General features: G+C 42.2%; 1 protein-coding gene across 1 annotated transcript; it reads right to left on the bottom strand.

Moving 5' to 3' along the window:
- Window positions 1-3,050: 3,050 nt before the first annotated feature.
- Window positions 3,051-12,858, bottom strand: csrnp2 (cysteine-serine-rich nuclear protein 2). Its single transcript, XM_064957347.1, is given in 6 exon segments — window positions 3,051-5,483; window positions 5,486-5,647; window positions 7,869-8,165; window positions 8,278-8,540; window positions 10,167-10,339; window positions 12,156-12,858. Coding segments are annotated over 5 exon segments (1,692 nt in total). The 5' UTR covers window positions 10,327-10,339; window positions 12,156-12,858; the 3' UTR covers window positions 3,051-4,673.
- Between the last annotated feature and the right edge of the window lie 399 nt (window positions 12,859-13,257).

Below are 13,257 nucleotides of genomic sequence, written 5' to 3'. Positions count from 1 at the left end.
CAAATATTGTACAATCCAGGTGTGCGAAGTTCTTAGAAACGTATCTAGAAAGACTCTCTGTTGTAATTGCTGCCGAAGGTGATTCTAACAAGTATTGAATCAGGGATGTGAATACTGTACTTATGTAAATTCGATATTTCTGTGTTTAATTTTCAAGAATGTTTTCACTTTGTTATTATGGGGTATTGTGTGTAGATGGGTGAGATTTTGAATTCAGGCTGTAACTAAATGTAGAATTAAGTGTAACTAAATTAGAATTAAGAATTAAGGGGTATGAATACTTTCTGAAGGCACTGTAAAAAAAACATTTTTTTAAATGGCTGCCAGTAAGTTACTGTAAAACAAAAAGTACAGTACGTTACTGTAAATTCCAGAAAACTTTGGTTTAACAGTACATTACTGACTGTGATCAAACCTTCCTGACCACCTTTGAAGGTAGTCAGGCACTCATTGTGTCTGGATATCAATCAATTGTAAACAGATTTGGATGGTCAAACCATTTAAATCAATATACCAGCCTCTAAAATCCTTGACAAGTTGCACCATTGATTTATGGCATCAGTAATTGTAAATAAATATTATTTTAATTTGCATACAGAGAGGCACCAGCTAATCTGGTCACAGTGTGTACACAGTGGATGGATAAGACATATTTTAATAGAATGTGTAGACGCAACGAACCTTGATCAGATAGTGATTGGATCACAAAACTCACATGTTAGCAGATAGTGTAAACAAGGCTTCTGTGTGCATCCTGATCCTGGACCTCATAGCGATCTTAGAACGCCAATGTCTGTTATTTGCCTGCATTGGCAGCAAGCGTCAACTGACAGGAAGTCACTTCTACCCAGCGGCACTCATGGGAAATAGAAGAGAGACATTGTGTGACTTTTCCCAGCAAGCAGCTTCCTGCCATTAAAGCGAAAGGGGAAAATATGAGTTTCCCAAGCTAAAGCATTTAGCCTAAGCATTTAGCATTACTGACGGGTAGAACTTCTGTTGCATTGTTCTTAGAAATGTGAAAAAGTAAGAGTATTTATTGTCCAGGGATAGAAATAAGAAGAGTTGAAGTTGACATAGTTAATTGCCTTTTGAGTTTATTAATGAATAGCTAGCAGCAGGAGAACACGACACAGAGTGGGTGTGTTATCAGCCAGGGCTTTGGTCTGAGTGTTCTTCTCCCAGTGTGTGTCTAATGTGTAAGTAAACTATAGGGATCACTCTGAGGCCCAGCTGCAGTAGACTGTCAATATGCCTTGTCTTTTTGGTACTCCATCAAATTGCGCTGGAGAACTTTGGAAGAGACATGGCTTCACAGCACATTCTTCTGATAAACAGAGAAATGTTGGGATTTCGAAAATCTGCTGCCAGTGCAGATTTATCTCTGGGTCCAAAGGAAGATAAGGGTAAGAGGAGAGACTTGTAGAAACAAAAACATAAAATGTATACATTGTCAGTTCAAAACAAAAGGTTGTGTTCAACCCAAAATATAGACAGCCTTTTGACATGGGCAATAAGGGGTAGTCCACACTGCAGAGCAACACTTTAAAACTGAATCAATGCTGCACTCTAGTGGTCATATAATTTAACACGGTAACCCATGATTAGAGTTTTACAAGTGGTAGAACTCTCTTCTCACATAGGGGTCCGTTTAGTGCTGAAATGGCATAGAGTAGACCTACTCCTTTTTTGAAAGAATTGATTGTACTTAAATTAACTATATCCAAATTCAGCTGTGTCAGTGCATTTTAACTCGCCAATCTGGTGCTGGCCAGCCCCTGCAGAAATTCTTCACCCTGGATCTTGTCCAGGTTACAGATTGAAGTCTCTAGTGACCATTCCGTACGTATGGCTTCTGAAGTTGTTGACGGACATTCTGTCCTTTTTACAGCTCATGTATGCCACCTGGGAGAGACAAGGAGTCAGCAATATAACACACAACAATTAGTCAAGGGAAAAAAAGTAGGACATCATAGAATCAAAACCAGAGTTTGTGTTTTATTTTTTTTAATGTATCTTTTCATTTACATTTTTTTTGTATAAAACATTTTTGTCCACTTTAGGCAACAGTAAGCATAAGAGTAATTATCACAGCTTTGAGATGAAGTCCAACCAAAACCTCAGTCCATCTTTTCAGTCACACACACACACACCTCTGCTCTTACACACAGACAAACATAATAATCACATAGTGGGTTGGAGCTCATTTAGTGCAGTGGTCCCAAACCTAAATCTACTCATAGGGAAGCCAAAGACGAGGACACAACAATTAGGCAGCTTTTTAGTTTCACTCACCAATTACTTAGAAGCTGGAACTGTGTCAAGGTAAGCAATGGTGTCAAATACATCTATTTGATTGAGAAGATCACCACAAGTCTTCAGAATGAATCAGAGCTGGAGACTCCTATTGAATCATCTAGAAACGGGTGCATGATGACAGCAATGAGTCAGGTTCGAAACCACTGCTTTGGTGCATCTCTTAAGCATTATCATATTGCTAACACAACAAATGAAGGCAAAAAGACATATCAGAAACCTCATCCTGTGTTAGTTAGGCCCATAATACAGTACATGATACACTGGGCAAGATGGCAGCAAGCTTTAAAATAGATCAGTCAAGCGAGGATGAAGACTGTGGTGCATGATGGGTCGGCACACTCACATACATCGGCCAGTAAGAACAGACACAGCACAAAAAATACATTTAAAAGACCAAAATATGTTATAGGATTGCATTTACATATACTGACAACCTATACAGTATGTCATTCAAAGCAAGTATCATAATTTGCAGACAGTGTGCCACAGCCATTGCATCCCTGTGTCAGAGGGCCTAATGTAACGCTTCCCTTCGCCACAGAAATGGTTGGTTTCAATGCCATTTCTGTGGATTTCTGATCAAACTTTCGATCAGAAATGTCCATCAAGTCCATCAAGATACATGTAGTCCTTGAAATGATATATTTCACGTAACTTCAGAAAAAGTTACACATGTTTTAACCTATCACAGCACCTTTTAAGAAATATGACTAATTGTATGCACGCCCCCCCCCCCCCCCCCACAACAACAATCTCAAACACACACAAGGACAACCAAACAACGTGCACACATCCATACACACTCAACAAAAACTGATGCAATTAAGGTTTTGTCATATCCTCTTTACATAATTTAGCAACATCACATCATTATTCTGTAGTTCTGTATTGCTACTTCAAACAGCTTTAGGCTTTCAGTTTCTTTTAAGTCTTCAAATTATATATATATATTTTTTTAAATGATGCCGTAATGACTTAAAATAGCTGTGTTTCACAGAGAATCCCCCTATCGATTCGTGACGTGAAGACGTGACGGACAAAGCAGGTCTATTTTGTCCCTTCAGCATTACATGGTCCACTTCCCATGGACTCTGACCACCTGTACGATCATCTGACATGCTAACTAACAAAACAAAGACCGGTTCCTTTCATTCATTGATTAAACAGAGACCTCCGTTGTTACTCAATATCAACAGCATCCCAATTTTACAAAGACACGTCGTTAAAAGAAGTGTCATAACATCAGAAGAGTGTAATGGTCACTATTATAGGGTAAACTTGTCTTTTAATAAATAAACTGTGTTTGCATGAGAGGTCCAAGGTAGGTAGGCCCGGAGAGACGCTATTTAGAAAGAGGAACCGGTGCAAACCTTCTGATCTTTACAAATGTTTTACCATTTTGCCTCAATGCAGCGAGGGGCACATACCACCCAGTTCCTAGACAGACCACAACATGAAGATCAAACAAGCAGCTCTTTCAGCTCTGCCTTTCCCATTTCAAACACTTATACAGTACACCAAAAACAAGTATTTCCAGGATTGTTTGTTAGGTCTATTCTCAGTCGGGAAGGGGGTGGGGGGGGTAGATACTGCCAGTGGCCCTAATTTGGCTTCAAAGCTTACAGCTAAACAGCTGGACAAAGTGTACCAGACCAGTGTGACATTTACAATGCTAGCCAATTAGTCAAACTTTTTCAACACAACTGGTGTTTATTGTATCACTCAGTATACAACAGAGCACATGTTCTTCCTGACCCCACCTTCTTGTTTTAATCAAGCCACTGGAATCCTATGAATTATTCGGAAATGCTCCCTTGACCAACGTCTCCAAGAGCAAATGTTATCACTCACACCACCACACCGTCTCTTAGTGGTGCCGGGAACTAAAAACAACACTACTTAGTTCTCAGTTACTGAGTTACAGTCCTTTCTTTCGTTAATGCCAACCAGGTAACGTCCCAAATGGCACCGTATTCCCTACATAGTGCACTACTTTTGACCAGAGTCCTATGGGCCCTGGACAAAAGTAGTGCACTATATAGGGATTAGCGTGCCATTTGGGACAGGTCCCATGATCTCCAGCCCCGTTAGAATGAGAGCATTTCATTGACTTACAACTGAACTGACAGTACTACTGCAGGGGAAAGATCTGGGTGTGCTTTCAGGATGATTTTCCCTCCTTCACTTTATTTTCATGGTCAAGCTCATTTCTTCCAAATACATTTTTCTAGTAATGACGGTTACTAATATGAATTCTAACCTGTAACATCATAGTCATTGTCTATCCATGTAGTGTAGGCTTTATTCAGCTCAAAATGAAGCTATTGTGCAAAACATTGACAGAGGTGCTAGTACTAAACTTCAGGGGGCAGTGGTGGGTACAACTCTCCTTCTGTGGCCAGGCAGGCCTCCTCCTGACACTGCCCTTCTAAGGAGCTTTGCTGGGGGCAGAATGGTAACTCCTTAGCACCCACGCCATTCTCTGAGCACAGAGCCACCGGGGGCGAAAGCTCGCCCTCATCCTGCCCGCAGGTATTACCTCCATGCTCATCCCTCCCTCGCTGCTCTCCTCCCCCTGGTTCTCGCTCTACACACGCCTCCTCCTGCTCAGGCAGAGACTTGTGAAACGTCTCGTTCTCCATGGGACCTATCTGGTAGTAGAGCAGGGAGGAGGCCGGGTCTTTCAGGCCACCACAGGGGTTGTCCCCCTCCCCATCTCCCTCCTGGTTCTCTGTGATGCAGAGCAGGGTAGCTCCAGTGGGGAACGGGCCCTGGAGGAGGGAGATAGGGACCCCCTCCACCCCAACACCTGTGTCCCCAGGCATCTCCCCCTGCAGGGCCCCAGGCAGAAGGCACAAAGCCTGCTCCCCCAGGCCCCCTGTTCCCCCCCTGCCCCGTTGTGCCTCCTCCTCCTCCTCTTCCTCCCTCATCCTCTCCTGCTCCTCTGCACTTTGCAGGTGGAGCACAGCGGTCTCGTTCTCACGCTCGAGGCAGGCCTGGTCAGTCAGGAGGTCCTGAGCCTCTAGGACCATCTGGACCTCTCTCTCCTCTGTCTCTAACTCAGAGTCCAGGCCATTGGCCCCTGTGGACAGGTCAGGGTCTGGGGAGGGAGGCCTGGTGGAGGAAGGGGAGGCGAGCAGGTCAGACTCTGCATACTGTTCCCCCCGACCCCTGCCTTCTGCCCCAGCAGCCTCCTCTTCTCCAGGTCCAGCTTCATGATGGTGTGCATGTAGTGTGTTCGCACGCGGAGAGGGTTGAACTCGATGCGGCCTGCCGAGTTCCCACAGCCATCACGAGAGCAGCCACAGGGAAAAGACATCCTGTCCACCTGGAAAGAGAACAACATTTGAGAGAATATATACAGTCATAAAATATTCAGCAAAGACAGTTTGTCTGTAGGACATTGATTTGCTGTTCATCTTTATACTAATTCTGCCAAATGTACTAGGGCCGGGACGATACCAGTATCGCAATACTCATTAGTATCGTGGCAAGGAAACAAAACATGAAGCGGATGTAACCTCTTTAGGAAAACAGCCCTAATGTTGGAAATATCCAAAGTGGTTTCCAAGCTATAGCACACAATATTTTACATACAGCAGGTTTTTAAAGGGCCAAAGATTTTGGTCTTCTTCGTGTTTTCATTTTTGCATTGGTAAAAATATTGTGATACTGGTATCATCACAGCCCTAATATGTACTGAGTGCTGAACAGATACAGTACCGCTCAACTCCATAGCCTTCTGTTATAAACTCCTTATCACGCACAAACACACACGAATGGACAATGACACTGCTGGGGCACTCCCACATAAAACCCACACGCATTCTCATGCACACACACACGCATACTGACATAACACAAACACATACATATTACACACACACACTTTTATACTCATCATTTGCTGCTGCTACTCTGTTCTTTATTTTACTCTTATTATTATCTATCCTGATGCTTAGTCACTTTACCCTTCCTTAATGTACATATCTACCTCAAATACCTTATTATTATCTATCCTGATGCCTAGTCACTTTACCCTGCCTTCATGTACATATCTACCTCAAATGCCTTATTATTATCTATCCTGATGCCTAGTCACTTTACCCTGCCTTCATGTACATATCTACCTCAAATACCTTATTATTATCTATCCTGATGCCTAGTCCCTTCATGTACAGTTGAAGTCGGAAGTTTACATAGACTGATGTTGAAGTCATTAAAACTCGTTTTTCAACCACTCCACAGATTTCCTGTTAACAAACTAGAGTTTTGGCAAGTCGGCTAGGACATATACTTTTTTTTCTCCAACAATTGTTTCCAGACAGATTATTTAACTTATAATTCACTGCATCACAATTCCAGTTGGTCAGAAGTTTACAAACACTAAGTTGACTGTGCCTTTAAACAACTTGGAAAATTCAAGAAAATTATGTCATGGCTTTAGAAGCTTCTGATAGGCTAATTGACATAATTTGAGTCAATTGGAGGTGTACCTGTGGATGTATTTCAAGGTCTACCTTCAAACTCAGTGCCTCTTTGCTTGACATCATGGGAAAATCAAAAGAAATCAGCCGAGACCTCATGAATAAAATTGTAGACCTCCACAGGTCTGGTTCATCCTTGGGAGCAATTTCCAAATGCCTGAAGGTACCACATTCATCTGTACATACAATAGTATGCAAGTATAAACACCACGGGATCACGTAGCCATCATCCCGCTCAGGAAGTGGACACGTTCTGTCTCCTAGAGATGAACGTACTTTGGTGCAAAAAAGTGCAAATCAATCCCAGAACAACAACAAAGGACCCTGTGAAGATGCTGGAGGAAACCGGTACAAAAGTATCTATGTCCACAGTAAAATGAGTCCTATATCGACATAACCTGAAAGGCCGGTCAGCAAGGAAAAAGCTACTGCTCCAAAACCGCAATAAAAAAAGCCAGACTACGGTTTGCAACTGCACCTGGGGACAAAGATCTTACTTTTTGGAGAAATGTTCTCTGGTCTGATGAAACAAAAATAGAACTGTTTGGCCATAATTACCATTATGTTAGGTTAGGAGGAAAAAGGGGGAGGCTTGCAAGCCGAAGAACACCATCCCATCCGTGAAGCACGGGGGTGGCAGCATCATACCCGGAACATTTGACCCAAGTTAAACAATTGAAAGGCAATGTTACCAAATACTAATACAGGTGAAGTGTAAACGTGTGATGTGATGACAGAAATAAAAGCTGAAATAAATAATTCTCTCTACTATTATTCTGACATTTCACATTCTTAAAATAAAGTGGCGATCTTAACTGACCTAAGACAGGGAATTTTTACTATGATTAAATGTCAGGAAGTGTGAAAACCTGAGTTAAATTGTATTTGGCTAAGGTGTATGTAAACTTCCGACTTCATTTGTATATAGTTCCATATGTATATATTTCCATATGTATATAGTTCCATATTTGATTTTATTCCTCATGTGTTACTGTTTTATTTATTAAACTCTGCATCGTTGGGAAGGACTTGTAAGCAAGTATTTCATTTGACTTAACACACCTGGCACTTGATGCCAGCCTGGCTGCAGCCACAGTGACGGGGGTCACAGTAGAAACGGCAGTCACAGCCACATTCCTCCCTGGACAGCCTGATGGTCCGTAGCTCAGCCTTCTCCCGGGCGTCTATACGGGCGATCCCGGAGGCCCTGAGCAGTGCCCGACGCCGCTTTGTGGGAAGCGGCTGCAGGAAGAAGCAGTCGTCCACCTCCACACCCTCTACATCCAAGTCGTCGTCTGACACGTCCTCCAGGGTCAACAGGTCAGCCTGGGCACACTGCACCGTACCGTTACGCGTCAGCTAGAGAGGGGTTAGAAGTTATACATATATGTATTTAAACCTCAGGAGGTCCTGAAATTAAAAACCATATAACACTTTCAGCTCTCTCAGAACGACCAGTGCTTGACCTCACCTTTATCTTGCGAGCATTGAGCTTCTCCTGGCGGAGGTGTTGGCGCAGGGCGTGGCGGTGACTGGTCTCCTGCTCGCGGACGAACTCTCCCAGTGTGTATCGGCGGATGGAGCAGTGGTGGCGTGCCATGCCTAGGGAGCTGCCCCCCTGGCTGGGCACGCTGGTAAAGCCCTGCCGCCTGGGGAAGTAGTACACCGTCACCACATCGAACCGCACCCGCTTCCGGCCTGGAGAGGGCTTGTGCCGTCTTAGGATGGAGGTTGCTGGAGAGGGTGGAGGGAGGTGGAGAAAATAGGGGTAAGAATGAGTGAGCAGTTTCCATGGACTGGTTATTACCACAGATAGTATAAGGGTTATTACAGAGTAACAATCCATCATACACTTTAATGCCAAGCCTATTTTTAGACAGACTTAAAATGATCCTTTTACTTCACGAACGATCTGCCTAGAGAAGTCATGCATCAGTCTAATTGGTAAGAAACTTAGCCGACAAGTAATGCTGGTTGTACCGTACACACTTAAAAATAAGGCTGCTATTTGGAACCAAATAAGGTTCTTGAGAGTGATCTGAAGAACCGAAATGGTACGGTTCTTTGAAGAACCATACAAAAATCCCAAACCAGAAATGTTTTGGCCCTCCAGCACAAGAATTGAAAAGCCCTGCCGTGAGGTTTTAAGCCTTATTTGCATATTTCCCAGGGTTCCTTTCGAGATAATTTTAGAGTTACCAGTACCACCCATGACCATGCTTGCTCGTGACAGAGACATGGTTATTGCACTCATTATTTTTGGCATTATGTTGGCATAATTTTTTTACGACAATACAATAAATATTTCATAAGGCCTTCTTTTGAGGGCCTAGTTATAAGCTAATATAGTGTCCTGAAACTTGTAGTTTACAGGCCACATCAGGCCTGCACGTCACATTATGCTGGCTTTCAAAGTGATGTGTAATTCCTATTGGAATCCAGCCAGAGTGGGGATATCCAACATTTGGAATTTTAATTCATCCGCAACCTGCATTCAGAACCACTGCCACGGTTGGGAAGACTAATGCTGCATTTAGACGAGGGAGGCAAAAACTGTCAAACAAGTCAGCATATCAGGACAAGCAATACTGTTACGGCAAAAGCAAGCCAGCACGACTGTGTGTTGCTATGGTGATTTCAGTAAACAAACAGTGCAAATCAACATTCCGTAGACTACAAAGGTGAAATAGTTTAACTCTGGCGGAAAGTCCCATCTACCTTGGCCACTGATGTCATTCACCGCCAGCCTCAACAGCATTTTACCGTTGTGATCTCATTGAAAACAATGACATTCGGCTTGCCGTCTAGCGTCTACCTCGTACCATCTAAACACAGCATAAGATACAATATGAGACTACCTTCAACATCTAAACTGGAACAACCATTTCAGTATCGGTAGCAATAAGTCCAAGTAACAGATTGGAATAGTTTAGAAAATGCATGTTATTTATATTTGAGTAGCATAATCTTAATTAATCAATTAAACATAAAAAATATTGAAACAAACCATAAAAAAATAACTTGCATTAGAGCATGCTGAGAAATATGATACTGAGGTGCGTGGTTTTGGTTCAACTCTGGTTATTAACACCAACACTGGAGTTATTTTACACCACCAAGTGTTAATTTAACTCTTGAATCAACACTAGAAATGTTACAATTAAATATCAACACTAGTTAACAATGGACAATTTGCTGTGTGCTATGGAAAGGGACACATCTGCAGGCTTCCAAACACTTCAAGAACCTTTTAGAATTCTGAAGGTTCTTGAATAACTCAAAGGTTCTTCATCGGGCAAGAGTTCTCCAAGGAACCTGAAGAGCTGAGGAAGAACCATTTGAGAACCATTTTTCCCTTACGTGTGAGTGCAGTGCTGGAGGGGGGGTTGAGGCTATCACAGCTGTCAGCACTGTCACTGCTGGAGATTTCATCGTCAGAGTCCTTTGGTGTAGAGTAGGGAGAGCCACTGTCCACCTCCTCAAATCTTCGCTTGAGGCTGAGAGACGAAACTGCCTCCATGGAAACTTGATGTCTGAAGGTGGAGAAACAGACAAATTATGTTCAGAGACAGACAGATAGATGGTAGGCGGTCCTCACAGACAGAGATAGAGTATCAGCCTTGCACATATGCGTAGGTACACAATTGGAATGAAGGAATGAAAACAATATTGAAGGCCATGGAGGCATATCTAGACATTTTACACCAAAATGAACTTTCATCAAGCCAAGGCATGAGAATAAGACACAGCAGACGTAGCAATAACACATTTATCCTATGGGCCCATCTGAATAACAAAATAGCATATTATTCAACTGTAACTGTTTATAAACATCTATTAATTAAATCAAATCTGGATCAATTCCCGATACCACACTGAGGTGACATCAGCTTTTTGCTATAGTCTCACTCTCCTTTCATCTGTATTCCGAACCCATCACTCCCTCTCTTTCTGTCTCGCATGAAAATCCTGCTCCAAAATCATCGAGTCTGGGAAACGTCACCATGGCAACTAGGAAAGCAGCCAGGGGTTTATATGAATGGCTTAGAAAAAAAAACTGTTCTGTAGATAGATAGCCTTATGTCCCTTTAGCTTTTCCTTTAAAAACAAAGCGCAGGACCCTTCAATAGCACGGAATTTGGATGCCAGAGACAGGTCACTCGGCAACACCAGAGGGTCAAATAAGGGCCATGCTGAGACTTTTGAATAGGCTCCCTCTCTATACCCCCGTGTAGGCCTACTGTAAGCCATATGTGTTCCCCTTCATGGTTTCAATGATCTTCACATCCACATAAATAGCCTCCCCAGCCCTCTGCACCTCTCTGATTCAGAGGGGTTGGGTTAAATGCAGAAGACACATTTCAGTTAAAAGCACTTAGTTATCTCCCTTTCCCTTTCATGAAGTGAAACCAACCCTCAGAATTCAAATGTGATCGTATAGCCCTATGGAAAATGAGGGACTGCAACTTATTGCTTCTCTGTTGAAGTTTCACTAGAATATAGCCTATTGCTTATTACTATAGAGATTGCATTGCAAGTAAATGTGTCTCCATTGTTTTCTTTTACAGAGGAAAAGTATAATGCACGTTATGTGTGATCCTTACGACAGAATGACCTTTCAAGAGGCAGCAACAATCCCCTACACAAAACATAGTGGTTATCGCAGAAAGTTCCTAAATGTCACAATGTCGACTGATATGATTACAAGTATGCAGGTTCATCATGTGATACTGTCCACAACCAAGAGGCCCAGACAGCCAAAATCAGTTAATGATTAGACTATTACATACAAAGGATAATGTATCAGGCCTTGGTTCTCATTCTGTGAGCTGGTAGGCTTTGTAGAATACAAAATCTGTTACATTTCTATATTCTCCAGCAAAGCATTAGACATTACAAATAGCTATCAGAATAACTCAATGAAACACATTCCACGACGATGACCTAATTTAGTTGAAACAAATTAGAGAAGCCAGTATCCTATACTACGTTATTAGAATTGTAATACTTTACATAGGCTAGACTCAATAGTATACATTTACAATAAAGGAGGACAATACTGTATGACAATCAGAGGAGCTCCGACAGTCCTAAAACTACACACAGTGTAGGATATTTGCTGATAATAAACCGTTCAACGACCGAGTGCCTCAAACCGCCGCAAACGACAACAAACTAGATTTCGTGAAAGGACGATGGAATGACTGGGTGCAGTAGGAAATCATGTAAATCTAACTGCCAGACACAGGAGCCTCGATTGGTCCCGTCTCTCCAGCATACCATGTCAGCCCCCCTTGGCAATGGCAAACTGCCATGTAAAACGTTAATAAACCCCCAAGTGCCCCTTACCTTCGGCAGAAAAGGACCCTCTTCTCCCGATCAAAACGCTGAACGTTCCTTTTATTCACCGAGGATTGTTCTTGGATCTTGAAACGCCCTATTTAGATTTTTCCCGACAGTTTTAGCTTCTCTCTAGTTGTAGGCTAAAGCTTTCTATAGTAAAACGAATAGTTCATTTATTCAGTATGAATACTTATTTATGTGATAGTCAGCCTACTAATGCAGAAATAGTGTAACGAACTAACTGACTACATAAAGGACATTTATTTTATGGTCGCTTCAAGGAGTGCATGTTCCATTTAACTTTGACGTAGCAATCCTAAAGCCGGGGCAGGCGGTGGGAAAGAAGGACGTCAAACAGTTTGGTTGAAATTTATTAGACTACTGACATTATCCGTTTCGTTTGTTACAATTTGAGATAACTGCTGGATGACTTATCTTCCTGGTTTGAGCCTTTCAATGCTTGCATTGGAAGAGCAATCCGCTGACATCTGTTTCGTTTATCCTTTCTTTGCAATGGTGGTTTCAATCGGATCGATGCAGTTTTTCTTCAAGTATAATGACCGTTACGTTCTTCGTCTTGTTTGGTACAGTAATGTCAAATTGTTACGGATTTTTTGCCAGATTGACGTCCTCCTTTTCCTCGCCTCTGCCCCGGTTTGTTACAAAGTAACAATAGAGTAAGGAATGCTACAGTGTAACCGTATACTCATTGTGACATCACAAACGTACTATGCGCCACGTAGGCTGGGAAGTGTAGTCATAATAAGCTCTTTGTCCATTCTCTGCGATCATTCATCCCAGAATTCCAATTTTGTAATAAGCAATACACAATATCACGGACAACACGAATGACTTGATTTTTAAATCATAGTTTGAAATATACGCCTTATACTTCACACCTTCCTCTCACGGTGTTCCCATCAAATGTAGAAAATACAATGAACACGAGTATTTCTGACATGGGGTTATCCTTAACCAGCTATTGTGTCCAACAAGGAGTCCAAACTCATTTAGTAGATATATATATGTATATATTTGGCCAATATGAATCTGCCTTTGAATCCTGCCATACATTTTTAGACTTCATTTAATATTTACCCATTGTTTA

This window comes from Oncorhynchus masou, chromosome 33 (genome assembly GCF_036934945.1).
Source record: "Oncorhynchus masou masou isolate Uvic2021 chromosome 33, UVic_Omas_1.1, whole genome shotgun sequence".
Taxonomy (NCBI): domain Eukaryota; kingdom Metazoa; phylum Chordata; class Actinopteri; order Salmoniformes; family Salmonidae; genus Oncorhynchus; species Oncorhynchus masou.
Note: the sequence above shows the minus strand (reverse complement) of the source record. Positions and strands in the feature narration are given on the sequence as shown.